This window comes from Erpetoichthys calabaricus, chromosome 1 (assembly GCF_900747795.2).
Source record: "Erpetoichthys calabaricus chromosome 1, fErpCal1.3, whole genome shotgun sequence".
Taxonomy (NCBI): Eukaryota; Metazoa; Chordata; class Cladistia; order Polypteriformes; family Polypteridae; genus Erpetoichthys; species Erpetoichthys calabaricus.
In genome coordinates, this window is record NC_041394.2 from 282,655,756 (window position 1) to 282,683,640 (window position 27,885).

A 27,885-nucleotide genomic window follows, 5' to 3' on the forward strand; every position below is an offset into this window, starting at 1 on the left:
GAAATACAAGGACCATACATATACTAAAAATCTAAATATTTCTGGCTAAAGGACAAAAGGTATAAGAGAAGGGTCCAATATGGGTTATAAGTAAAGGAAACCCACACTGGTAACTGTAGGTTTGGATTTTCAGTGCATATAAATTGAGGCTATTACAAATTATGTAAATGCTAAAGGCATTTTGGAACCTAAATTCTTTCCAGCTGACTTGGTTGAGATGAGTATACTTTTCATGGATGAAAAGAACAGTACACAGCTCTGAGTAGCTGCCTTGGAGATCTGGACCTTTAACAGCTCAGACTCAGTGCAGCAGGCACACAAATTGTTGCTTCAGTAAAGTTATAGTTCAGTGTTGACTTTGGAAATTACTTTGCATGAAGTTTAATGTTGTGTCAGGCCAGAAGTTTGAGAAGTCAAAAGATGGAAATCAAGGGTCAAGAGACCTCTTTGATTGATAAGCACACCACCTGACAGGGAAAAGCAACTACTTCTAAAAGGTATGCCCAAAAGGACTTTTGATTTTTTTAATGTTTTTATATCTTATGTTAGTTTTTTCTCTTATGTTTCTGTGTCATCTGAAATATTTTGACATATTTAAGTTCTTTGTGGGTAGTGTTCATCCGTTCTTCATAGAGAAAGTGAAGAGTTGGCAGAAACAAGTGAGATGCAAGGTGTTACGTTGCTAATGAGTCAATCATATGTTAACTTGTATGGATAAGACCATTAAAGCTTGCAGTGACTGTTGAAGCCATTTCTCCTCCAGGATTTCCATATTCTTTCACCAGGCAAATGTTTAATGCAGATAATCTCAATGCCAAGCTCTGTTAACAGGTTTCCAGAATAGGATGCAGATGTAGGTGAAGTATTTATGACCATTTGTGAACCTTAGTTTTTTATTTTATTTTATTTTTTATTTAATTTTTTTTCTTTATGATCAACCGATTGCATAGTATTCTGTGCTTTCTTCCTGGCCATGACTGTAACACTGCAGTAAGTCACACTGAAGTAGTAGTTTCAACTTGAAGTGGTTGAAGAGTTGGAAGAGCAGTTTAAAGTAGTGCCCAATTGATATGGAATTTTTGATATTGATATTGCGAGCAGCAAAGATTGACTGATTAGTGATACATATTATACTGATATTACTGGTGTGTTTACGTATTAGATTTCCTAGGAAAAATGTAAATGAAAAGAAAGCCTTTAAGTGTATGTTTTCCCAGGTACATGTTTTAACATTTAAACAGGTTAGTTAACAGTTTTATGTAAAAGTGTTTATGCTTTCTGTTGATGTATAAATTCTGAGCAGTTTGTTGGCGTACACAAAGAAATTCCATTTTCTTTTAACAACAAAAGTCCTACAAAACAACACATGCAAGGAAGGCTTTCTATTTACATTGCTCGTAATTGTTTACTATATAAAACGCTGTATTAAACATATATGCTTACAGTATTTAATTGCTTTGTGTATTTTACAACTTGTGCATGATGCAGTTTCTTTTTTGAAATATATATAAATGATTAAAATGGCAGAAAAATGCAATGAGGTACTGCAATTGTAAATGTCAGAAAATGGAAAATGAACGATGCATTAAACTTCAAGGAAGTGACTGTCATGTTTTGCACTTTAAATGGTTTAAGGTTTGCAAAAAAGTAGATTACAGATTGCAAATAACATTATATAAGCAAAGCATATGATGTGATAATTTCTGTGCATTGCAGCTTTTTGAATTAAAAACTTTAAAGAGTATAAACATGATTGTCTGTCTAAAATGTATTCCCACCCATGTAAACATGAAGATGAATTTGTAACTTGAACTAAATGTTGACAGATGCATATTTTTTACTAATGATTAGCTGATAGTGAAAAATTGGGTGGGTTAAACTGCCATCATTGTAACAGTGATTGATGTCTAACCTGCTCCCTTTCAAAGAACCTAGTCTGCATTTTTCTTTTTGATTCTGAGGTAGGAGGGTGTAGAGATATTTTTGCAGAGTTTGGAGGCGGGTAGGTGGATGGCATTTTGTCCTACAGAGGAATGCGAATGGTATTTTGTGTTAGGCTGGAGGTTTTGAAAAAGGTACGATAGAGAATGGAGTTTTGCTGCAGGGAGCAGGAAAGTTTAATTAGAGAAAGGATGCTGTTTTCGTAGTAAGAAAAGGAGGATGGCATTTTATCGAATGGAGGAGGATGTCCTAAAATGGATACTCTACTTATTGCTTGGCATCCTTCTCTTGCTTCTCCTAGATGTTAACAAATTAATATTGAATTTTAGAAATTGACCAAATCAGTATTTTTGAAGATTGCCTTTTTTCTGTTTTGGAATTTATTCATATGTACAGTAGACTTTAAATATGTACCCCTGTATTAGCTTTTTTCTATATGAAGGCTGAAATACAGACAAATTGCCTGACCTGTTTTACCTGTAACAAACATTATAGTTGACAGTGTTTAATTGAAAAATAAGGGGTTGTGTTTAGGAAATGTGATTAAAAAAACAAAGCCTTGTTTGGTAAGTATTCATGTTCACATTCTTTATAATAGCGATTGTAACTGTGTTCAGAATTAACCAGTTGCCTTCCAAACATGTATAAAAGTAAATTGCTGTTACCTGACATAAATTGAAATGATTCTGATTATCCCTAAATAAAATTAGCCTTTTCTGTATGATTTCCTTGAGGGTCTCATAATTGCATAATGAAAAGATAACCTTAGAGCACAATTTATCATGTGTGTGAATGTTGAGATTTTTATTTACTCTGATCTCACCTTTGACTGTGCCATCAATCATCAAGATTAAGTATATGAAATACCACCTAAATTCCCCTCAGGGTACAAATAAAATATTCTATATATTTATCGACTGAAAAGTAAGTTGAACATGCAATAACACAATGTTAAAATATATTTTGTAAGTTTCTAGAACAACAAGTTGTTTGGGGTGGGGTATATGTTGCATGCTTTGCTTTAGCATTAATTCAGGCCATGACTTCTGAAACCATTTTCAGTGAGCTGCCATAATTTTCAGTCTTTCTGTCACGTGACTTAAGCATGTGCAGGGACAACCCACCATTTTTTTCTACTGTCCACTGAATCTGCTTTAGATTTTGTTTTGCATCTGAAGCTTTACCATTTGTAATTAACTTAAAATTTCTATTTGACACAAAAAGGGCATGTGCATTTTCTTTCTTTTAATGAAAAGTTGGTAACTTACAACAAATCTCATAAGCAGTCAGTTTTTATAAATAGTTTTAATTCTCTTTTAAAAAAAGTTACTAGACTTTTTTGTTCATCTTTCTTGATTTTGATGCAATAACATTATTGTTTTCTGTTTTTGTCAGAAGTGTGCTTATGTTAAATATAAACATAAAATTGGAGTTTTTAAAGGTTAAAAAAATAAGATAAATTATTACCCTGCATATGTCTTAAGAACATTCTTACAGGGCTTTCAGATCTAGATTTGAACTTTTGTCTGTTCTGACTTAGATAGACTCAGAAATAGAATCATATCGGCGATATGGAAAAAATCAAGTTCAGCAAAAGGGTGCATGGGTGCATATAAAGATAATCCATCCATCCATTTTCCAACCCGCTGAATCCGAACACAGGGTCACGGGGGTCTGCTGGAGCCAATCCCAGCCAACACAGGGCACAAGGCAGGGAACCAATCCCGGGCAGGGTGCCAACCCACCGCAGTATAAAGATAATTTCTTTTGTAATTTTATAACTTTTATAATAAGCATGAAGAGACAATGCAGCATTTTAAATTATTATCCCTAATAAATATTTTTATGACTATACCACCTGTGTATATTACACACATTTTAATGATTTTTTTATTTTTTATTGTGTTTTAGTGAATGTTAGATTAAATGCATAAACTGCAATAACAGAAATAAATTACTCATACTGTAAATGTAGATTAGTTTAGACACAAACATCTATATTTTCATTTATATTAAAAGTTGAGCATTGGTTTGTTTAAGAATTTGTGTTTCATGTCTTTTCTCTCATAACATGTAGACACACATTTTATTTATTTATTTGTCTTTTTTTACATACAGATGTATCTTAATTTATCATCCTTTTTTACCTTATAAAACATCTTTATGTTTCCATTCAGCATTTGGATCTTCTGATTCAGTACTGTTGGTGCATATGTGTGTGAGCTGTTCACCAGGTTTAATAATAATAATAGTAAAAAATGTTATTTATATAGCGCCTTTCCCATGCTCAAGGTATAAGCGTAAACCAGGGTATCGTCTTACTCAGATAGGTTTGCATTTATTGCTTTGCATTTGTGAAATACCCACCTATATTCAGATTATTTTTATGCATAGTTCTGCATAATACCCCAGTTCCCAATACAGTAATTAGTATAAATAAAATAAAGGACATTTAAAAATTAAACAAATTGAAAATCAACAGCATATATTTAGTAGTTTTAGGTCCAGATTCCATTGGCCCAAGCTGAGTTATATTTTGAAGTGGCAGTTTTGTTTGGATTGAAGGGTATCTGAGAAATGAGTTTATCAGTAAACCAAGTACCGCCACAAATATCAAAAGAGAAAGATAATGATTACTATAGTTCATTAAAAAAGAAATATGAAAACACATAACAAGTGGATGCCGAGAACATTTGGGAATTGGTTATTATTGATAGGTTGATCTTTCCTGAGTTTTATTTAAGCTTGATATTTTAAACAGGTTTCTATTTAGGAACTGCAATATACAGTACATCATGGAGCATAAGCAATAATAAGTTAATAGATAACAATTTGAAACATTATATGAGAGAAAAAGGTTTATAAAATAAGTTCTAAATTGAATTGGAAGCTGTAATGAAAACCACAGTGTTGGTTTTACTACTTAGTTCGGTTTAAGATCTTTGCTGACATATTTTGATTTAATTAAAGTAGTACTTAAAAATTTGAACAGCTTGAAGCATTACATCGGTCATTTCTGCTTGAAATGAGTGAACTAGATTTTTAAAAAATCACTTTCAGTATTTCTCAGTCTAAGAAATCAGGATTTAGAAAGAGTTTATCAAAGGTTAAATATGAATCAAAAATAATCATTAATTTCTAATGGATTAATCTAAACTAAAATTAATAGAAATTTCAATACAAAATACTTGACAATACAATATATATTAAATCCAACAAGGTATATTTCATTAGACATAAAATATTGTGTTTTATGGTGATTATTACTACATAAAAGCATTCTTGGATGTATCCATAATTTGGTGATGCTTCTGGCTAATCAAATTAATGGTTAAATCAATGAATAAGAGGTCTGTCAATGTTAACATACACAAATAATCATCAACTTAAATCAAGTTAATGCCATATATACAGGGTTTTCCAGATTTAACTATGCAACTTTTAATGCAATGCAATAATTTCATAGTTAGATCTGGACCACTCTAAATACAAAGTAAATACAACCCCAATTCCAAAAAAGTTGGTGCACTGTGTAAATTGTAAAGAGAAAATTAATGCAATGATTTGCAAATCTTATAAACCTATATTTTATTTACAATAGAACATCGAAAACATCAGATGTTGAAAGTGAGACATTTTACTATTTCATGAAAAATATTAGCTCATTTTGAATTTGATGGCGGCAACATGTCTCAGAAAAGTTGGGATGGGGCAACCAAAGGCTGGAAAAGTAAGTGGTACTAAAAAGAAATAGCTGGATGAACGTTTTGCAACTAGTTTGGTTATTTGGCAACAGGTCAGTAACATGATTGGGTATAAAAAGAGCATCTTAGTGAGGCACAGTCTCTTAGAAGTAAAGATGGGCAGAGGTTCACCAAACCTCAAAAAATTACATCAACAAATTGTGGAACAATTTCAGAATAATGTTATTCAACATAAAATTGTGAAGACTTTGAATTTATAATCACCAACAGTACATAATATCATCAAAGGATTCAGAGAATATGGAAAAATCTCTGTGTACAAAGGCAGAAAATCAATATTGGATACCGGTGATCTTGTGGACCTCAGATGGAACTGCATTAAAAACAGCCATGATTGTGTCATAGAAATCACTGCATGGGCTCAGAAGTACTTTCGGAAATCTTTTTCTGTGAACTCAGTTCACTGTGCCATCCACAGATGCAGGTTAAAGCTCTGTCATGCAAAGAAGAAGCCATATGTGAACCTGATCCAGAAACGCCTCTGTATTCTCTGGGTCAAAGCTCATTTACAAAGGACTGGGGCAAAGTGGGAAACTGTTCTGTGGTCAGACAAATTGGACAAATTTTTTTTTGGAAAATATGGACGCTGTGTCCTCTGAACTAAATAGGAAAGGGACTGTCCAGCTTGTTATCAGTGCTGAGTTCAAAAGCCCACATCTCTGATGGTATTCCTATGGAATTAGCAGCTTACTCAACTGGAAAGGCACCACAGTGCTGAAAGGTGTAAACAGGTTTTAGAGCAACATATACTCCTATCAAGACAATGTCTCTTTACAGAGAAGACCTTGCATATTTCAGTAAGACAATGCTAAACTGCATACTGCATTAATGACAACATGGCTTCGTAGTAGAAGAGTTCAGGTGCTGAACTGGCCTGCCTGCAGTCCACACCTTTCACCAATTGAAAACATTTGCAACATCTCGAAACAAAAAATACAACAAAGATGAACCAGGACTGCTGAGCAGCTAGAATCATATATCATACAAGAATGGGAGAACATTCCTCTACCAAAAGTACAGCAATTGGTCTGCTCAGTTCCCAGACGTTTAAAGACTGTTGTTAAAAGAAGAAGGGGTGCTACACAGTGGTAAATATGGCCCTGTCCCAACTTTATTGAGACTTGTTTCTGCCATGAAATTCAAAATGACTTTATCCTTTTCTTAAAATGGTACTTTTTCTCAATTTAAACATTTCATACGTTTTCTGTGTTCTTTTGTGATTAAAATAATAGGTTTGTGAGATTTGCAAATCATTGCATTCTTTTTTTTATTTACATTTTACACAGCATCCTTTTTTTGGAAATGAGGTTGTAATAAAATGATGTTGACATTTTATGATTACACAGGGTAATGATGTGGAGGAGCTCCTTTATTTTGAAAATTTTGCTCTAATAGTATTCAGATTTCCAAAACAGTTTTCCAGAAATTCATATTTTGTTTCACTGTTTTTACAGTATATCACCATTAAATTAACTATTGAAGTATTGTTGCTGATAGCAGCAGTTATATTTCAAATTTATTCTAAATTAGTTCTCTTTTGTTTATTATTTTCATATCTCCCTGTACCCACAAAATGCATAAAATTCTTGTATTTTATTATAGAGTATTATTCTATATTTTTAAAATGAACCCATATTTCTAAACATACTGTAGATATTTTAACATACTGCTTTTTATATAAGCATTTGAGTAATTTATTTCCATTGTGCAAAACTGTCTTCTAGAATCACCGTTTCCAAACCCTTTGGTACATCTTTTTGATTTTTATCCTTGCTTGATCTGTTCATTAAGCAGGACAGTGACTTATTTTTGTCATTTTATGCTAATTATTACAAGGTCTAATTATGTTGGAGTTTCTATGTGTTTCAAGTTAGTTTCTCTGGCCACCTCCCAGACTTTTATTCTTTATTTCTCCCTGCCATTATATAAATATTTTGGAGCTTTTGGTTATTTAGTAAGGCACACTGCAGTTTTTCACTGTTTTAAACAGATGGCAATAATTTGATTTCCCTTTTTCACATGATTTTGTCATAATAAATGGAAATGTCTTTTTCCACTAAAGGAAAACCTTCTTAAAGAGAATCCAATGACTATAAAAATGTAGCTTCCGAATAATATAAGCTTCAGGGTTATGCTTTCCTTATAGCTGCTGTAAATAATATGTTTAAATATAAGTTGCCTATACTTACAATATCGACATTATCATGCAAATTACTTTGTTTTTAAAATCTTTAGGTTTTAACATTTTTAACTAAATAAAAACAAACTTGCAGACATGACCATAAATATTGGTACTCTTGAATTTTATACAAATAATGCACTATTCTTCCTGAAAAGTATTGAAATAAAAAGATCTTTTGTTACTTATTCAATTCATTTATTTGGTTTCACGTGAAAGAAAAATAAAAGCTGTTAATGAACTAATTTCAAAATGGCCTATTTTTTAAACCTATTAGATGTTATAATAAGTAATTGTATTGTGGTAAGATTCAAATAAGATTATTCTCTTTTAATTGGTATCTTAGGTGTCTTCAATCTTATAGTTGCTCATTCAGCCAGTCTGAATGGAGAAATTTACTACTCAGCTGTTTAAAGAGACAGGGTGAGGTCAAGTTAGGTAGACATTTTTTGTCCCAGAGGGAAATTAATTAATGTGTATCAAACTAAACATGGAAATGAGAAGGAAAATCAGGGAGTCTTCTAAGAGCATAAGAAAAGAATTTAATAGCCAAGCATGTAATACCATCTCCAAAGAGATTTATGTTTCTGTGACCAGTGACCACTGTTGCCAATATATTAATCAGAAGCACACAATTGAAGCAGAAACCTTTCCAAAATTCATAGATAAGATAATGGGACAACTTAGCTATTAGCTAGACAAATGACAAAAAAGTGGTGGATTGGGCAATTCCAGAACATGCAAAAAAATATCAAGGGTATTTAGAGATCAGAAATGGCAAATGGAATCAGGATGCAGACCCATAGCTTAATGTTTGCAGGGAGTAAGATTTTTTTAAGATTAGGTATTCAAGTTGATGGGGGTCTACTTGAAAGTCATGCTTCCACACTGAAATTACCAGTAAGAACTTAAAGTATGCTTCATACCAAATTGCATATAAATCTATCACTGACTTCAAACTGGAAAACAAAAAAAAAAGTGGTGATATTTGGGGGAATAGTCAACCAGTATTGGTGTGATTTATAGAGAGAGAAAAAAAAACAGGAGGATGGAACAGAACATCTGGATGTCCTCAATATGAAAGCATGTATTTCATCCAGGTACTATGGTTTTCCTCCCACATCCACAAATATGTGCAGATTAATCTGCTAATCTAAATTGGACCGATTTTGAATATGATCTTGAAATTGTACTTGATTATGCCCAGTGTTGGTCTCATCTAAGGGTGTTTTCTGCCCTCTGCCCAATATTGCCAGGATAGACGTACAGCTTCACTTGTGACCTTTTATAATAATGTATGAGTGCATGTTTTCCTTCCCTGACAAATATTTTTTATTTTTATTTTATGGTGGAAAGATGTTTTTTTTTTCTAAATAATATATATAGGAAGGGTTTTTCCAGGTACATTTTCCAGTTTGAAATTTTCTTCATAGTGACCATCCAGCTGCTTTGTGTGGGAACAGATTGTGCTGAGGTTTCCTAATAGTTCTTCATAGCTTAAATACCTCAGTGTAAAAAAGAAAAGCTCACACTGTTTCATAAGGCTAATGAGGCGGTTGAAGATATGCTACTTTTCCAGACTTGAGGAAGTTTCTATCAATGCCAAGCTAAACCGGAATTATGGCATTGACTTCCCTTTTCCGCTCGGCACAGTGTTTAGTGTAGCTCTGCTTCTGTAAGAGACTAGGTGTTTGTTCTCATAACTTTGCTCAGCCCCTCTTCCTAGAGCTGATCTTATCTCTGGAGAACAGGATATTATCTCCCATTCTAGTCACCATCACCTGAAGATTGGGCAGCTCTCCAGCATTGCTGTTAATGTTTCTGGCTTATATTAAATTCCTTGATTATACTTTTAGTTCATGGTTTCACCCTGTATCTCATGCATTTCCAGGTACTTGATTTTATCATCAGACTTCTAGTTTAGTTTTTCTTTTTTTTAATTTAAAGTTTTGATTTTCACACTTATCCCTTCAAACAAAAGCCAGTTAGCTTCCTGCCTCACTCCAAGCCCATGACAGTTACAGTGTAGTCTCTAGCCTTCCGATCATCATACTGTTCTTATAAAGACTTGGTTTTGTCCTGCTGCAGCTGATAGAAAGAAATAGATATACTGTATCAGGAGGATTATTGAATTGGAAGCTAGTTCTAAAGTTACTAAATATGGACCACTATTCTAGAATAACTTGATTCCTTCTGATAAATATTGATAACATAGTTAATATTGTGATAAACAACAATAAGAACTTAGTTAGAAAGCAAAGCAGACCTTAATTAAAATAGGTGATTCATTATAAAGAAAAAACAGTTTAAAAATAACTCCTATCAAACAATTACATCTTACACATATTTTTAAAACTCACAATTAAAATCTGAGAAATAATTCAGTTATTTCATTATTTCACTTAATGAAATAATGCAATGCCTCATAGTGTATTCTGTAGTTTTATTTGCTTTCTTTGTTGCCATTTTTCTGTTATTTTTCTGTATTCAGAGAAGCAGTATAATCTAAGATTTCCAGTTATAAGAAATGTGAGAAGATTTGTATTTTTGCCATACTTTGAAATGCATTGTCAATTTTTTGTTACTTTAAATTATTTTTTCCTTTGGAGTCTCCCTTTTAATTGTTAGTATCTGAATGAGTTACAAAAGAGAAACTAAAGGGTGACAAAGATTTTGAATGACAAAATGGAGCAACTTCTTCAGTGTTACATCTACCTGTATGCTAACTAGAAAACAACAGTTTAAATAACATGAACATCTTAGAGAAAGAAAAAAATCAGTTTGTAATTATGCAATTGCCACACAAAGCTTAGACTAGGAAATAACATGCTTAATTAATGTAGTCAGTTAAAGTCAGAAATTTGTTGGAATGTAACGTTTCAGCACAGGGGCTCTCCATTATAACTATTGTTATAATGAAAATACAGGCAGTTTCTTGTTGCTAATGAAGGTATGATGGGTAAGGAGGAGGAGAGATTGGGATCATGCACTGACACAGCATGTTGCCACACCAGGCAGACCCATACATAACATAATTAGTGAACAGACATTATTTCACTGACTTAATTATCTAATAATAAACAGTGCAGCCAAAAATTATTTGTAAATTCATGATCCCTTCTATAAAATGTAAATTGCTGACACCGGATGCTGCCATGCAACCCCAAACCAACACGCACCCACCACCATGCTTGATGGTTGGATTTAGGCACTGAGGGCTAGATAGATAGATACTTTATTCTCCTCCTTTGAGTTGCACCACACTCTCTGACGACCACCTGATCCAAATATATTGAATTTGAATTCATCAGACCATAAAATTGATTTCTAGAAGCAGATAGGCTTATCAACATGTTCTCTGGCAAATTTAAGACGTTTCAGTTTGTTCGTTTTACTTATAAATGGCTTCTTATGAGGAACCCTTCCGTGCAGCCCACGTTTCTTAAGCCTGTTCTTTTTTGTTTGTGTGCAAACCTGAATTCTAGTAGCCTCCTTGACTTGCTTTGCAATTTGTGGAGCAGACAACTTTTAATTTTTCTTGGAAAGCTCTTTGATGTCTGTCTCTCCTTGAACTGGTCTTTCTTTTTCTCCCTCTTCCCTCCAGATTAATGATTTCATCAGACGTCTTGAATTTCTGAATAATGTAGTGTACGATAGTGTGCCTCATACAGTATCAGGACTGGTGGCAGTTTTTTGAACAGAAAGATTCTGATTTTGCAATTTTATGACTCTTTCTCTAAATGCATTGGGTATTTCAGCAGTGTTTAACCATGTTGGGAAACTCAATTAACCCTACAAATGCTTGTGTGGAAAATGACCACCAAAGCTACTTGTAGGTACTAAGGGCACCCAATTACCTACCAATTTGAAAAACCTGCTGTTATGTGTTTTTTTTTTTTTTTTTTTTTTTTTTTTGTTCTTTATTTCGTCTTATACGATTTCTCGTATTAGAAATTTGTTAGTTTTCGCATACCCCTTGGGGTCAGAGCGCAGGGTCAGCCTTTGTACAGCGCCCCTGGAGCAATTACAGGTTAAGGGTCTTGCTCAAGGGCCCAGCAGAGTAGGATCTCTTTTGGCAGTTTTGTTAAATGATCTCAGTTATCAGTGAGAACTCCTCCCATTGTTATATATTTGTTTAACTCTATGAATGGCCAGGTGTACAAATAATTGTTTGAAGGCAATAAATTACATAATTTGAAAACACTTCCAGAATATGTTTTGAATAAAAGTTTTTCTTGTTTCTTTACAGAACACACAAGTTAATTGTAACATTTTAGACAGTTTTTAAAGTTTGTTCTTCAGTATTGTCAATTTCATTTCCATTAATTTCAAATAATTTTTGGCTGCACTATAAATAAGCTCAGAAAGGCTAATAATGCTCATCAATATTTGTTATGACACAAGTATTGATAAAGAAAGAAGTAAGTTTCTATTTTTGTTTTTAAATGTAAACACTATTTTACCAGTACATTATGTTTTTATTTCTCAATATTCTCCTTTTGATTACTGTAAGCTGATTATCTGAACTGGTCATCAAAGGTGATCCAACAGAAAAATCAATTTTGCATTTTTCCATAAATATTTTTTTTGTTCCATATCTAAAGCTTTGTTTGATATTGTGTTCAAATCAATTAAAGAAAGCACAAGATAGTTTTTAATGTACTTTTTCTACCCATAGTTAAAACCATTACCATTTTATTTATTTATTCATTGACTTGCTTATGCTACTTCAGGTTGGAGCTAGGAGTGGCTTAATCTGAATGAAGCAAACTCAATTATTTTTGAGTAATTATGAAATAATCTACAGTTCCTCAATAACAACTGCAAAACAATTTTACCATCAGTTCCCATGTACTGTATTAATGTTTTATTTTTGAGGCTTAGATATTTCTATAGCAGGATCACTCTCAGCTTCTTTAAAATAATATTTGTTTGCATATGTGGATATTATTATTTTTAATTCTATAATACTGAACTAACATACTGTTTTGAACTATAGTATTCTTAAAAGCCTTTTGCACATTATGTGTTCTACTTAGACTAAAGTATATTAAGTTAACTACACACTGACTGTTTACAGAATACAACTTTATGACACTACAAATTGAAATCCAATTATAAACCAAAGATCTGAGGCTGTAATATCAGCATCATGTAATTCAGAGTTAGAAATACAGCAGTCTGAAAAGCAGAAGATGCTTATTTAAAAAAAAAAAAAAAAAAAGTTGTGTTTTTCTTTTTTGAATTGCAATGTCAGCATTTTTTAATAGTATACTTTAAAACTTTCTCTTTGTATTTAACAGTTTATTTGATGGTCATTAATATAATAAATAAGAACTACTTTTAATGTATCTTTCAGATGAGCCGGAAACACGTGATGCTTGGTGGGAAGAAATTAGACAAGAAATCAAGTCGCATGCTAAAGCATTAGGATGCCATGCCGTGGTGGGGTATAGCGAATCAACAAGTATTTGGTATGTGATAAACATAATTTTCATTTTTTTCATAATTTTAAAAAATGTATGATTTGCTCATCAAATGCAGCATCAATATTTTTGGAACAAAAGATTTTATTTTGTTTTTAACTGGCACATGTAAAACTAGTAGTTTTTAAATAATAAGTGGAAAGAATATTTAAGTGTATTTTAACATGCTTTTAATTCACAATTTGAACAGAACATTGTTGAAGTGTTGTTACAGAAATGTGTCAATGTAAGGTACTAGACTGCTGAGTTCCACGCTAAGAATATTTTTCCATAGTCACTTTTTGAATAGATCATCTGTATGGGGGATTTGATATCCTTCTGCTATCTATAAAAGTAAAACTAGCTTATATGCATTTTATTAGCCCCTATTTTATACTTAATTCTGCACACTGATATTTTAACTTTTCTTTTTAAGGTTAATGAAGATGTTAATTTAACTTCCTTTTTCAGTTTCTTTTTCCACTAAACTCTCCCCCTTCTGCTATATCACCATATACAGTTAGGTCCATAAATATTTGGACAGAGACAACTTTTTTCTAATTTTGGTTCTGTACATTACCACAATGAATTTTAAATGAAACAACTCAGATGCAGTTGAAGTGCAGACTTTCAGCTTTAATTCAGTGGGGTGAACAAAACGATTGCATAAAAATGTGAGGCAACTTAAGCATTTTTTTAACACAATCCCTTCATTTCAGGGGCTCAAAAGTAATTGGACAATTGACTCAAAGGCTATTTCATGGGCAGGTGTGGGCAAGTCCGTTGTTATGTCATTATCATTTAAGCAGATAAAAGGCCTGGAGTTGATTTGAGGTGTGGTGCTTGCATGTGGAAGATTTTGCTGTGAACAGACAACATGCGGTCAAAGGAGCTCTCCATGCAGGTGAAAGAAGCCATCCTTAAGCTGTGAAAACAGAAAAAACCCATCCGAGAAATTGCTACAATATTACGAATGGCAAAATCTACAGTTTGGTACATCCTGAGAAAGAAAGCAAGCACTGGTGAACTCAGCAACACAAAAAGACCTGGATGTCCACGGAAGACAACAGTGGTGGATGATTGCAGAATCATTTCCATGGTGAAGAGAAACCCCTTCACAACAGCCAACCAAGTGAACAACACTCTCCAGGGGGTAGGCATATTGATATCCAAGTCTACCATAAAGAGAAGACTGCATGAAAGTAAATACAGAGGGTGCACTGCAAGGTGCAAGCCACTCATAAGCCTCAAGAATAGAAAGGCTAGATTGGACTTTGCTAAAGAACATCTAAAAAAGCCAGCACAGTTCTGGAAAAACATTCTTTGGACAGATGAAACCAAGATCAACCTCTACCAGAATGATGGCAAGAAAAAAGTATGGAGAAGGCGTGGAACAGCTCATGATCCAAAGCATACCACATCATCTGTAAAATACGGTGGAGGCAGTGTGATGGCTTGGGTGTGCATGGCTGCCAGTGGCACTGGGACACTAGTGTTTATTGATGATGTGACACAGGACAGAAGCAGCCGAATGAATTCTGAGGTGTTCAGAGACATACTGTCTGCTCAAATCCAACTAAATGCAGTCAAATTGATTGGGCGGCATTTCATGATACAGATGGACAATGACCCAAAACATACAGCCAAAGCAACCCATGAGTTTATTAAAACAAAGAAGTGGAAAATTTTTGAATGGCCAAGTCAGTCACCTGATCTTAACCCAATTGAGCATGCATTTCACTTGTTGAAGACTAAACTTCAGACAGAAAGGCCCACAAACAAATAGCAACTGAAAGCCGCTGCAGTAAAGGCCTGGCAGAGCATTAAAAAGGAGGAAACTCAGCATCTGGTGATGTCCATGAGTTCAAGACTTCAGGCTGTCATTGCCAGCAAAGGGTTTTCAACCAAGTATTAGAAATGAACATTTTATTTCCAGTTATTTAATTTGTCCAATTACTTTTGAGCCCCTGAAATGAAGGGATTGTGCTAAAAAAATGCTTTAGTTGTCTCACATTTTTATGCAATCGTTTTGTTCACCCCACTGAATTAAAGCTGAAAGCCTGCACTTCAGCTGCATCTAAATTTTGTTTCATTTAAAATTCATTGTGGTAATGTACAGAACCAAAATTAGAAAAAAGTTGTCTCTGTCCAAATATTTATGGACCTAACTGTACGTAAAACAGGTCAGAATAGAACAGTTGCATTTATGGTAGCTAATGTTTCATTTTCTTGATTCAACATTATTTTTTGGCTTTTTTTTTTTTTTTAGGAGGCTGAAGTTTTTATGTGCCGTTTTAGTTTAGTTTAACATATTGTAAAAATGACAATCCATACAATAGAACAATACCTTAGAAGAAAAGCATGTTTTTTCATTAAGTAAAAGTAAAATAAAAGCAAAAAATCTCATTTTTGTAATTTCAGTTTTGATTTTCTCCACACTAATCTTTGTGCATAATGTACTTGTCAGCAAGCATTTGCCAGTATATTTAAAAAGTTGTAATATTAGTGCACAAACATGTCACTTCCCTTTCAGAATGTCATTATCAGCAACTGTGTTCTGCAGTTCTATTTTTCTATGATTATTGTTTTTTCATATTGAAATTAATTAGAAAAATAGATAATCATAAAGAAGTGTAATAGGGTTTTGAAGATGTTTGTGATATTTTTTTGGCAGTGTCAAGCACATTTTTATTTACTTAATATATCTTAATGGGTATTGAAAACAAAATTTTTACTACCAAACAATTATCCTAGCATTAAGCATAGCCTGTGCAGTAAATATTACTTTTTTTTTCTCCTTCCATAGCGAAGAAGTTTGTATACTATCTGCATCTGGGACAGCAGCGGTACTTAATCCCAAATTCCTTCAGGATGGATGCTTGGATTGCTACAGTGAAAACAGGTTGTCAAGGCAGCCTACCTTCTTTTCCACAGGGTCAGAGAAGGGAGAGTTTGATTTTTTTCTTCAGAGCAAGGATAGTTCTTCCATGTTAGGGTAGGTTACAGAGCTGTAGTGCAGGATAAAGGATGAAACTGTTAACTCTACTAATATTTGGTATGCACTTCTTATTATTATTAAATCTTTTAAAATATTATTACTAACAAAATAATACTTTATAAAAATTAATTTTCTTCTATTTAGTGAATGCTGTTTTTCATTTACAATTACATTTTTAAGTAATCAACATTTTTTCACAAAACACAATAAAAATATAAACATTAGTTAATGTTCAAATTTTTAAAATAAAATAACAATGGATGGATTTTCTGTCCCATTTCAGACTGGAAGACACATCTCCTCCAAGCTGTGGATTTTGCCATATACCATATGATGAATTAAATATGCCTTTTCCAGCACACCTTACCTACTGTTGTAATTGTCGTAGACAGAAAGTTCCTGATGTTCTTTTCACCACAATAGACTTGCCAATTGAGGCTGCAGTCACTGGAAAAGGATGTCTTATCCAGGCCAGGTACTTCAAATGTTTCTTAAACTTTACTGCTTGCCCAAATATCCCATTTTACATGCACATTTGTATATTGTGCATTTTAGTATTAAATTTTAAACAGGTAATCCAAAAATGAAGAAAGGAATCCATCAATAAAACTAGTACATCTGTTGTTCTCAAATATCCTTTTACTTTGCTGTTCACATATGATGAGTAATATTGAAGTAAATCCATCATAGATATGTGGTAGGCTTGGTTTATTCACTTGAATTTGTGCAGCTATGAAGTATTTTGAAGTGTGGATTTGCTGTAGCCTATACTGAGTTCCTTACTGCAGACCTAAGGTGTAAGTGACTCACAAAATTATGTGTGTTTGTGTATGTATGTATGGAATTGTGTATAAAATATGTGTGTATATGCAGTGTAATATGTGCGTATATGCAGTGTAATAATATATAGATACAGTAATATATATATATATATATATATATATATATATATACAGTGCATCCGGAAAGTATTCACAGCGCATCACTTTTTCCACATTTTGTTATGTTACAGCCTTATTCCAAAATGGATTAAATTCATTTTTTTTATCAGAATTCTACACACAACATCCCATAATGACAACATGAAAAAAGTTTACTTGAGGTTTTTGTAAATTTATTAAAAATAAAAAAACTGAGAAATCACATGTACATAAGTATTCACAGCCTTTACTCAATACTTTGTCGATGCACCTTTGGCAGCAATTACAGCCACAAGTTTTTTTGAATATGATGCCACAAGCTTGGCACAACTATCCTTGGCCAGTTTCGCCCATTCCTCTTTGCAGCACCTCTCAAGCTCCCATCAGGCTGGATGGGAAGCGTCGGTGCACAGCCATTTTAAGATCTCTCCAGAGATGTTCAATCAGATTCAAGTCTGGGCTCTGGCTGGGCCACTCAAGGACAATCACAGAGTTGTCCTGAAGCCACTCCTTTGATATCTTGGCTGTGTGCTTAGGGTCGTTGTCCTGTTGAAAGATGAACCGTCGCCCCAGTCTGAGGTCAAGAGCGCTCTGGAGCAGGTTTTCATCCAGGATGTCTCTGTACATCGCTGCAGTCATCTTTCCCTTTATCCTGATTAGTCTCCCAGTCCCTGCCACTGAAAAACATCCCCACAGCATGATGCTGCCACCACCATTCTTCACTGTAGGGATGGTTTTGGCCTGGTGATGAGCAGTGCCTGGTTTCCTCCAAATGTGATGCCTGGCATTCACACCAAAGAGTTCAATCTTTTGTCTCATCAGACCAGAGAATTTTCTTTCTCATGGTCTCAGAGTCCTTCAGGTGCCTTTTGGCAAACTTCAGGCGGGCTGCCATGTGCCTTTTACTAAGGAGTGGCTTCCATCTGGCCACTCTACCATACAGGCCTGATTGGTGGATTGCTGCAGAGATGGTTGTCCTTCTGGAAGGTTCTCCTCTCTCCACAGAGGACCTCTGGAGCTCTGACAGAGTGACCATTGGGTTCTTGGTCACCTCCCTGACTAAGGCCCTTCTCCCCCGATCGCTCAGTTTAGATGGCCGGCCAGCTCTAGGAAGAGTCCTGGTGGTTTCAAACTTCTTCCACTGACGGATGATGGAGGCCACTGTGCTCATTGGGACCTTCAAAGCAGCAGAAAATTTTCTGTAACCTTCCCCAGATTTGTGCCTCGAGACAATCCTGTCTTGGAGGTCTGCAGACAATTCCTTTGACTTCATGCTTGGTTTGTGCTCTGACATGAACTGTCAACTGTGGGACCTTATATAGACAGGTGTGTGCCTTTCCAAATCATGTCCAAGCAACTGAATTTACCACAGGTGGACTCCAATTAAGCTGCAGAAACATCTCAAGGATGATCAGGGGAAACAGGATGCACCTGGGCCCAATTTTGAGCTTCATGGCAAAGGCTGTGAATACTTATGTACATGTGCTTTCTCAATTTTTTTATTTTTAATAAATTTGCAAAAACCTCAAGTAAACTTTTTTCACGTTGTCATTATGGGGTGTTGTGTGTAGAGTTCTGAGGAAAAAAATGAATTTAATCCATTTTGGAATAAGGCTGTAACAACAAAATGTGGAAAAAGTGATGCACTGTGAATACTTTCCGGATGCACTGTATATATACAGTATATAGTAATCTACAGTACAATTTAATGAATTCTATCATGAGTTAAAATATGTTTTGTTGTATGACACAGACTTCTCATCAACTAAGCAATGTGCTGAATCAATTAGAAAGGCAAATAAAATATTAAAATATGTTGTATTTACTATTGAATGTAAATCAAGGGGTGTTATGCTCAGACTGTATAGAGCACTAGTGATACTGCAGCCAGAGAAAAAAGACAGAGGAGAACAAACAAGTACATCCCAGGACTAAAGATTATGCCTTACTTTGGAAAAACTACAGGAACTAAACATTTTTAGTCTTGAGCAGTGAAGATTATATGGAGATACATTTTAAAAATTCCCAAAGGCTTTGATAAAGGTAATACAGTAGAATACTTTAAATAGTGACTCATATATACAAGGACACAAGTGGGAAGAAATTAATAAGAAGAGAATTTAGGACTGAAGCTAGGAAGCACTTTTTTTATATAGCTGGCTACATGAATGGTTAGCAAAGTACCAAGTCTTGTACAGTATATAAAGGAAAACCTTGACAAGTTTTATAAACTACGTGAATGAGATATAGGGTCAACTTAGCTATTAACTAACCAAACAAGTTTGACAGACTGAATGGTCTTCTGTTATTTTCTTAAAAATACCACAAAATAAATGACAAGCCATAAGAAGAGTTAACATACACAAAAGTATTTTTATTGGGTGTGTGGAAAGTTGATTTATTTGAATTGCAAAATATAGTTTAGAAGTGTTTTAAATTAACACATATATCTTCATAGCACTGTGCTACTTTTAACCATCACAGAAATAAAGTCATGCATTGCTAGACACCTACTGTATAATGTGGTTAACTTTTTTCATATTTGATTTTCACAGACTGTGCCGTCTTAAGAAAAAAGCTCAAGGTGAAGCAAATGCTACAGCGATTAGTAATCTTCTGCCATTTATGGAATATGAACTGCATACTCAACTAATGAACAAGCTGAAACTCAGGGGAATGAATGCTTTGTTTGGACTTAGAATTCAGATCAGCGTTGGAGAAAATATGTTAGTTGGTTTGGCAGTGAGTGTAAAATTCTTGCCTTTTCCATTATTTCTAATATTCATGTTATAGCAACAAAAATGATTAGGCTTCTGTAGTTTTTAATATACATATAATTTGCATATTTCAAATGACAACGAATACTTGTTGACCTGAATGAGCTATTCTTTAACAGAGTGATGGATATCCAATCAGCATACTGATATTTGCATTATACAGTAATCCCTCCTCCATCGCGGGGGTTGCGTTCAAGAGCCACCCGTGAAATAAGAAAATCCGCGAAGTAGAAACCATATGTTTATATGGTTATTTTTATATATTTTAAGCCCTTATAAACTTTCCCACACTATTATAAACATTTCCCGCACAATTATACAGCATAAACCCTTTGTATTCTCTTAGATATTGCCTTTTCCATGTGCTCCATGACAAGACAGAGATGACAGTTCCGTCTCACAATTAAAAGAATGCAAACATATCTTCCTCTTCAAAGGAGTGCGCGTCAGGAGCAGATAATGTCAGAGAGATAGAGAAAAGCAAACAAATCAACAGGGCTGTTTGGCTTTTAAGTATGCGAAGCACCGCGGCACAAAGCTGTTGAAGGCGGCAGCTCACACCCCCTCCATCAGGAGCAGAGAAAGAGAAAGAGAGAGAGATAGAGAGAGACAGAGAAAAACAAACAATCGAAAATCAATACGTGCCCTTCGTGCTTTTAAGTATGCGAAGCACCGTGCAGCATGTCGCTTCAGGAAGCAGCTGCACAGAAGATAGCAACGTGAAGATAATCTTTCAGCATTTTTAGACGAGCGTCCGTATTGTCTAGGTGTGCGAACAGCCCCCCTGCTCAATCCCCCTACGTCAGGATCAGAGAAAGTCAGCGCAAGAGAGAGAGAGAGAGAGAAAAGTAAGTTGGGTAGCTTCTCAGCCATCTGCCAATAGCATCCCTTGTATGAAATCAACTGGGCAAACCAACTGAGGAAGCATGTACCAGAAATTAAAAGACCCATTGTCCTCAGAAATCCGTGAACCAGCAAAAAATCCGCGATATATATTTAAATATGCTTACATATAAAATCCGCGATAGAGTGAAGCCGCGAAAGGCGAAGCGCGATACAGCGAGGGATTACTGTATATTCTTTTTTAAATATCACTTTCTTTTTTTAACACTATTTTTGAAAAAACAGTTTATCAGTTGCTAACCAAACGAGTCTGATGAACTGAGTCATCTTACCATGGTTGGCTAACTTGTAATATGCTTGTATTGTAAAATTCTTAGCATGTAGTTAGTATCCAGAGGATATTAAAAAGGAAAATTAAAGGCTTGGTTCCAAACTTCCCATAGTCTAAAAATGTGCAAGCTATATGTGTGTGTGTGTGTGTGTGTGTTTGCCTTTTAATGGCAGGTGCCCAATTCAAAATTGTTGCTGCCTTGCGCCCATTGTTTAATGGAATTGGCTTAGGCTGCCCTGCGAGTCTGTTCTGGATAGTGGATGTGGAAGGTGGTTGGATGGATGTTGTAAAAACTGTTCAGTAAAATTAAGAGATGTTATGCTCAGACTCCATTATATACTACAGTGAATTTGGAGTATCTTAGTCAAGTCGATAAAAGCTCTAGAGTCTAGAATCTGCCTGCCCTTTTTCCCATTGTTTTTGTTTATGAGGAAGGAGACAACTGTGAATGGAACACTCTGTTTTAAAACTCAATTGGTTAGATGACCACTTAACATTTTGTCATCAGTTTTTCATGTACATTTCAGACTTATATTAAAAGACATCTATATTATTATGTTTTATGAAACCCTAATAGTTTATCCACTATTTGCAATATCACTGTATCTGAGTTCCCTTCTTCATTTGTTCCCTTTTATCTAGTCTGCTACAGGTGTTTATTTGACAGCATTACCTGCTCCTGGAGGTATTCAAATTGCTGGGAAAACTCCAAGTGATATAGCCTATGAGCAGCATATTTCTAACATTCAAAAGAAGATAAATGATACTATCTCCAGAAATAAGGAACTTTATGAGATTCATCCACTTGTAAGTATGATCAAACTTTAGATAATGCTAAAAATATATTCTTTCCTTGTGAATCAGCCAACTAAATGATTTATACAGCTTAATTCAATTTTTTGTTATGACACATACTCCCATTTATGAGCCTAATATACTACAGTAATAATATAGTACAATTAAAATTAATATTTTAAATAATGCCTCATTAACAAGTGCTGTATAAATTATTCAAAACAAACCAGACACAAATTTCACCCTTTTGAAGGATGACACATACATGTGTATGTCTAAATACATGTGTATTTAGACTGGTGCTGAATCTTAAAAACAAATATCTTCATGGAAGAATTTATCATGCATTCACCTCTTTACTTTTTTCAACCACAACCTTTCTACAGATAAATGTAGCTAATTTTTGGAGGTCCCTTAACACAACATTGTTGGGGTCTAAGTGTCATCTCACAGTATTAGTTTACTCATACTTAACACCTTAGTCCAAGCTGGGCAGTTTACTGCAACGTCTTAGAATGCCTCAGCATGGGAAGAGGGCTGCTAGAAGCTAAACCACATCAATTAGCAGCATACACCTATCCTTGTATTACCCTCTGACTTGTACCCTTCAACCAACAGAGGCAATACTAAAGTTATGAACACTGTTGATGCCTGTTACATTCATTGTTCTAACATGTCAGTAGTTGTTCATGTCGAACACCTGCTTACATGCCTTGAGTACAAAGTACTTGTGATCACCATAAATGCATATTAGATATTTAAAGGTGAAGTTCTTGGTGTTATCAGCTAGTGTTCCACATATTAAATGGTGCTTTCAGTATCTTTCTAATGAATTTTGGCTGTTGACTGTTGTAGTTAAACTTCCCATTTCTTGGAAGTGTAACAGGTACTGGCTGTGATATAGCGGGTCCGTGGCTCAGATGAAAAGGCCAGTTTTTAAATAAATAATCACCACACTCACAGCTTATGGAGGGGGGCGTGGTAGCGTGGCCGGAGCGGTTCTCGGATGCTACGGTGATGCGGGTGTTTCCTCACTTAAGTGCACAGGTGGGGAATTGTCCGTATCCGTAATTGATGCTGAGAGCTGCTAATCGCCTCACCTGTGCCACATCCCCATAATAAATAGGAGAAGTGCGAGTGCAGAGGGGGAGAAGGATGATTGCAAGAACGCAGGTTAGAGGAGGGGAAAGAAGAAGACGCTGGAAGTGAAGGAGTTGGTGTGTGCATGCGTGAGAGAGAGAAGGCGAGCAAGCGAGAGGGCAAGCTTGCTGATCAGAGAAGACAGCTAGGAAATGAGTCCTAGCGGGGTGTTTGGCTGACACCTGGGGGGGACAGCATGAAGTGGTCGCTCCTGCTGAGCCAGGGACCGTAAGTCTACAGACTAGAACAAGAAAGTCAGCTGCAGGTAGAGCGACTCCCCTGGTGCATGGCCCAGATGGGAGTAGCAGGGGAGCCGCAAGTAGAAGAAATCACTGGGTTTTGTTTTTAAAGGACTGCTTCCAGCTATTGTTTTAACCTTGTTTTTATTGGAAATATTTTAACCTCCACATTTCACTTGCTTTTTACAGATTATTTAATTATTTGATATATTGAAACACTGCACTATTTCTATGAACACTGTTTGGAATTGTTTTTAATAAAAACACTCTTGCACCTTTTTGCACCATCCCCTTGCTTCGTTGGTGTCCTCACTGTCCAGCTCATCCGGTTATATTATCAACGGTGTCGGGTTCGAGAGGCTTCTTAAAGGGAATTGGGAGCCATGGAGAAGAACCCGCATCGTCACACTGGCATTTTAGGTAACGGTGACCTTTTTTTTTGTCTTATACATAATCAATATATCAAACATTATGGTGTTTTTTATCAAGCAAGAGTTGGTCTCCTTTGCATCACCTTTAACATTGATCTTGTGATAAAATATCAGGCAGCAGACTGAAAAAACAGCAGAGCAAAGAAAACACATTTTACCAGTGGTGGACCGTCAGGGCCTGTAATGCCTTCTCTGCTGGCCTAAAAAAATATCTGAATCACAAACTGATGTTAATTATATTTTGTCCATGAATACTTATTAAATAATTCCAGATAGTCTGTCCGCTTCCTTTCATAGCTTTTCAGATGGTTGTGCTGCTTCCAGACATGTATTTTCGTATTAAAGCATTTAACCAATCACATTTCAGCCATCATTTGTTGCCAGGCAGGGTCAAAGTCAAAGAAGTCTGCCCGGAGGCCTTCACAATCCGTTCTGCAGGCCCTCTAACACAAAATAAATGTCGATTTAAACTGTTGCTTCAACCAGTCAGATTTTGAGTTTGTTTCACTAGGGCCCTCTAGCAGGTGTACAGCGACGTCACTGTATTCAGATCCATTGATTGGATAGGATGGTGTAATAGCTATTTTGTCACCCCACAATGGCTGAAGGAGGAGAAGAAATAGATTTGGTGGCAGATTTACTTTCAAGGCCATTTTCAAGACGGACGTTTCAAGAAAAGCTGGACATTGTTAAGAAAGGTTGGACAACTCCGAAGCTAGCTAGCCTGTCACAACCAGGAGGAGGATTTCTCCACCACTTTCAGGTTACCAACTACGAGCAGTACCCCTGGCTCACAGGGTCCGAGGAACACTGCAAATTGTATTGCTGGGAGTGCTTGTTATTTGCCACTGGTCGACATGGTGTTTGGAGCCACACTGGGTTTGTAAATTTGACTTGCCTAACCAAGGCAGCAACGAGACATCAAAGCAGTGCCGGACACTTACAAGCAACGGTGCTTTCCAAAACTTTTGGGGAAACCAGAGTGGATCTACAGCTGAACGAGCAAGTGTGCAGGGAAACAGAGCTCCACAACGAAAAGGTGAAGAAAAACAGAGAAATCTTAAAAAGACTGATAGACTGTGTTATTTTTTTGGGCAAACAGGAACTTTCATTTCGGGGACACGATGAAAGCGCGGGATCCAATAACAGAGGGAACTATGTGGAGCTTCTTTCTCTCATTGCTGAGAGCAACATGGATTTACATTACCACCTGTCCACCAATAAAGTGTTTAGTGGGATGTCGGGTAAAATACAAAATGACCTGATCACTGCTATTGCTGCAGTGATGGGAGAAGAGATGAGAAGTGACATTAAAAAAGCACCGTTCGTCTCTATTATGGTGGATGAAACGACAGACGCGAGTAATGCAGCACAGCTAGCACTGGTCCTGCATTACGTAATGGGCACAGGTGTCAAGGAGCGATTTGTCAGATTTGAAGATGTTACCAGTAGGAAGCGAGCCGATGACATTGCAGGTCTTATCATCAGATTTTTGTTGGAAAATGAATGTCTGGGTAAAGTTGTGGCACAGTGTTTTGACGGTGCAGCGGTCATGTCTTCTGGATTAAATGGGGTGCAGGCTAAAGTTAAAGAAGAGCACCTTTGGCTTTATTCATACACTGCTATGCACATCGGCTCAATTTAGTACTGACTCAAGGGGCCTCAAAGCTTAAAGAATGCAAGATCTTTTTCGGCCACCTCAATGGCCTTGCTGCATTTTTTTCTAGATCGCCTCGGCGCACACAACTACTGGACGAAATCTGCCAGCAGCGTCTCCCTCGTGTGGCACCAACACGGTGGCAGTACACATCCAGAGTGGTCAATACGGTCTTTGAGAAGAGAGATGCTCTAAAGGAACTGTTTCATCATATTCTGGAGCATCATGACGAGTATGATGAGTACACAGTGTGCTGTGCTGATGGATTTAAAGCACGTCTGAATGATTTTGAGTTTTTTTTTTTGCTTCACACATTCAGTGGCATTTTTGAGTATTCAGACGTGCTCTTTTCAATACTACAGGACAAAAAACTGGATGTGCAGTTTTGTCTGGCTAGGGTAAAGGAGTTCTGTGACACCGTTGAGCGAGATAGAAGCTGATATGAGGAACTCTACGAGGCCACTGAACGCACCGCAGGCGCTCCGAGCGCACGAAGAGGTCAAGCGCAAGATCCTTGCGCGCACTACCGCTAATTCCATGGCAGGATTCTGGACAATATTATTTGCCAGATACAGACCAGATTTCAAGACCATGAAAAACTGATGTTTGTTACGCTCCTCGACCCCCAGAAGTTTCAGGAATTCAAGAAAAATTTCCCGCATGTAGCCTTCTCCAGTTTAACACAGAGCTACGGAACACTTTTTGATTTGTCTCAGCTAAAAACAGAACTGACTGTAATGTATGCCATGGCTGATTTTGCAGAAAAATCTGAATGAGAGCATGGGGCAGCTGTACACATTTGTATGTTTGGCGGTGACCATTCCCGTGTCTACTGCTTCTGTTGAGTGGACATTTTCAGCCCTAAAGTGAATTAAAACTTATGCCAGAAATACGACAGGGCAGGTTCGACTTTCAGCATTAGCTTCGATGGCAATAGAAAGGGACTTTGTGATGGAACTGAAGCGTACGGATAATCTGTACGACAGAGTAATTGAAGGAGGATGGATTTTGTTTACAAATAATCCGAATTTTTGGTGAGTAAAATGTTGCGATTTTCCTAAATAATATTGCAAGTTTATGAGTTATTATTGATGTTTTTTATGTGTGTCGCGGCTGTAGCTGCAGTAGAAAGGAACTTGTTCACCCCTGGTTTGTCTATTCAGTAAAGGCATTTATTGTGGCTACAGGAGTTATCTATCTGCGATGCAACGGCTCTTTGTACTGTATTTCTGCATATTAAGATGGTTTTTATAACTATAAATTAGTTTTTGAGGGGCAGGTTGATTCAGACGGAGCACTACTGAAGGCCTAGGTGTGAAATGCACAGTCTGCCACTGTATTTTACAATTGAACTGACTTAACAGATTGAGACTGCTCTATAAATATGGTGGTTATGAGGAAGAGGTGGAGTCGGGACAGCCAGAACAGGAACTGAGGTGTCAGGAAGGGGAATCCTGGGTAGTGGAAATGATGTCATCAGGGTTGGCTGGAAGTGATGTCAAAAGTGGGTGGATCAGTGGTGATGTCATTAAGAGTGTCTTCGGTTGGGCTGCAGTGGAATAAGAGGAGAGAGGATCAGGTAAGAGTGCCAAGCCACCGGTCTGACTGACAAATAACGCTATTCGAGCCTGTAAACTAATAATAATAATAATTCATTACATTTATATAGTGCTTTTCTCAGTACTCAAAGCGCTATCCACACAGGGAGGAACCGGGAAGCGAACCCACAATCTTCCACAGTCTCCTTACTGCAAAGCAGCAGCACTACCACTGCGCCACTTGTGAGGTTTGTCCCCAGTGTGCACGTGTGTTACATCTGTAATTTGAAATAGTAAATAATGTCTTAAGGAAATTGAGCAAACTTGTAGGAAATTGAATGATAGCTAGCAAATTATCAAAAATACTTTGCACAAGACTGGTAAATATTACATTTTCACATTTAATGTGTTTTTTAATGTGGATGTAGCTTCTAGATATAAACATGTTGTTAGGGTAAAGCTAGGGCTCACAAATCACTGTCATCAGTAAAACAGCAGTGAAAACAGGAACACAGACAAGCTGTCTGTTGCTGAGATTTACCTGGGTGACTTGGTTCAGATAAAAATGACCAAAAGCTGAACTGTGTAATGAATTCCAATATTTCTTTTACAAAGTTAGGGCAATAAACTACTGTATTTAGTTGTTCTAAATGACCATGTTATTGTTATCTGTAAATATTGCAATGAAATTCTTACTTGGATTGTCTCCCAAAGATTAGTGACTGTATCAAAAATGTGTTGTGTCTGTTTCCATGATGGTAGGCCCAAAACATTTCAGGATACTGGTCTTTTTCTCAGTGTCCTCTCTGATTTAATTGCGGGTGTAGTCTGCCTGCTACAACCTAAAGTCTATGATAAGCTTCTTGG

At 36.0% G+C, this 27,885-nt stretch overlaps 1 protein-coding gene across 11 annotated transcripts in view; it reads left to right on the forward strand.

Moving 5' to 3' along the window:
• Positions 1-27,885, forward strand: part of c2cd5 (C2 calcium dependent domain containing 5) — a 196,939-nt gene that overhangs the window by 82,280 nt on the left and 86,774 nt on the right. For 8 of the 11 annotated variants that reach the window (XM_051930042.1, XM_051930024.1, XM_051930012.1 and 5 more), the window contains 5 exons: positions 13,244-13,358; positions 16,156-16,344; positions 16,631-16,822; positions 19,823-20,009; positions 21,861-22,025. In XM_051930042.1, coding sequence (XP_051786002.1) covers positions 13,244-13,358; positions 16,156-16,344; positions 16,631-16,822; positions 19,823-20,009; positions 21,861-22,025 — 848 coding nt within the window. The remainder of the gene's footprint in view (positions 1-13,243; positions 13,359-16,155; positions 16,345-16,630; positions 16,823-19,822; positions 20,010-21,860; positions 22,026-27,885) is intronic. The other 3 variants (XM_051930031.1, XM_051930017.1, XM_051930025.1) reach the window with 1 other exon arrangement.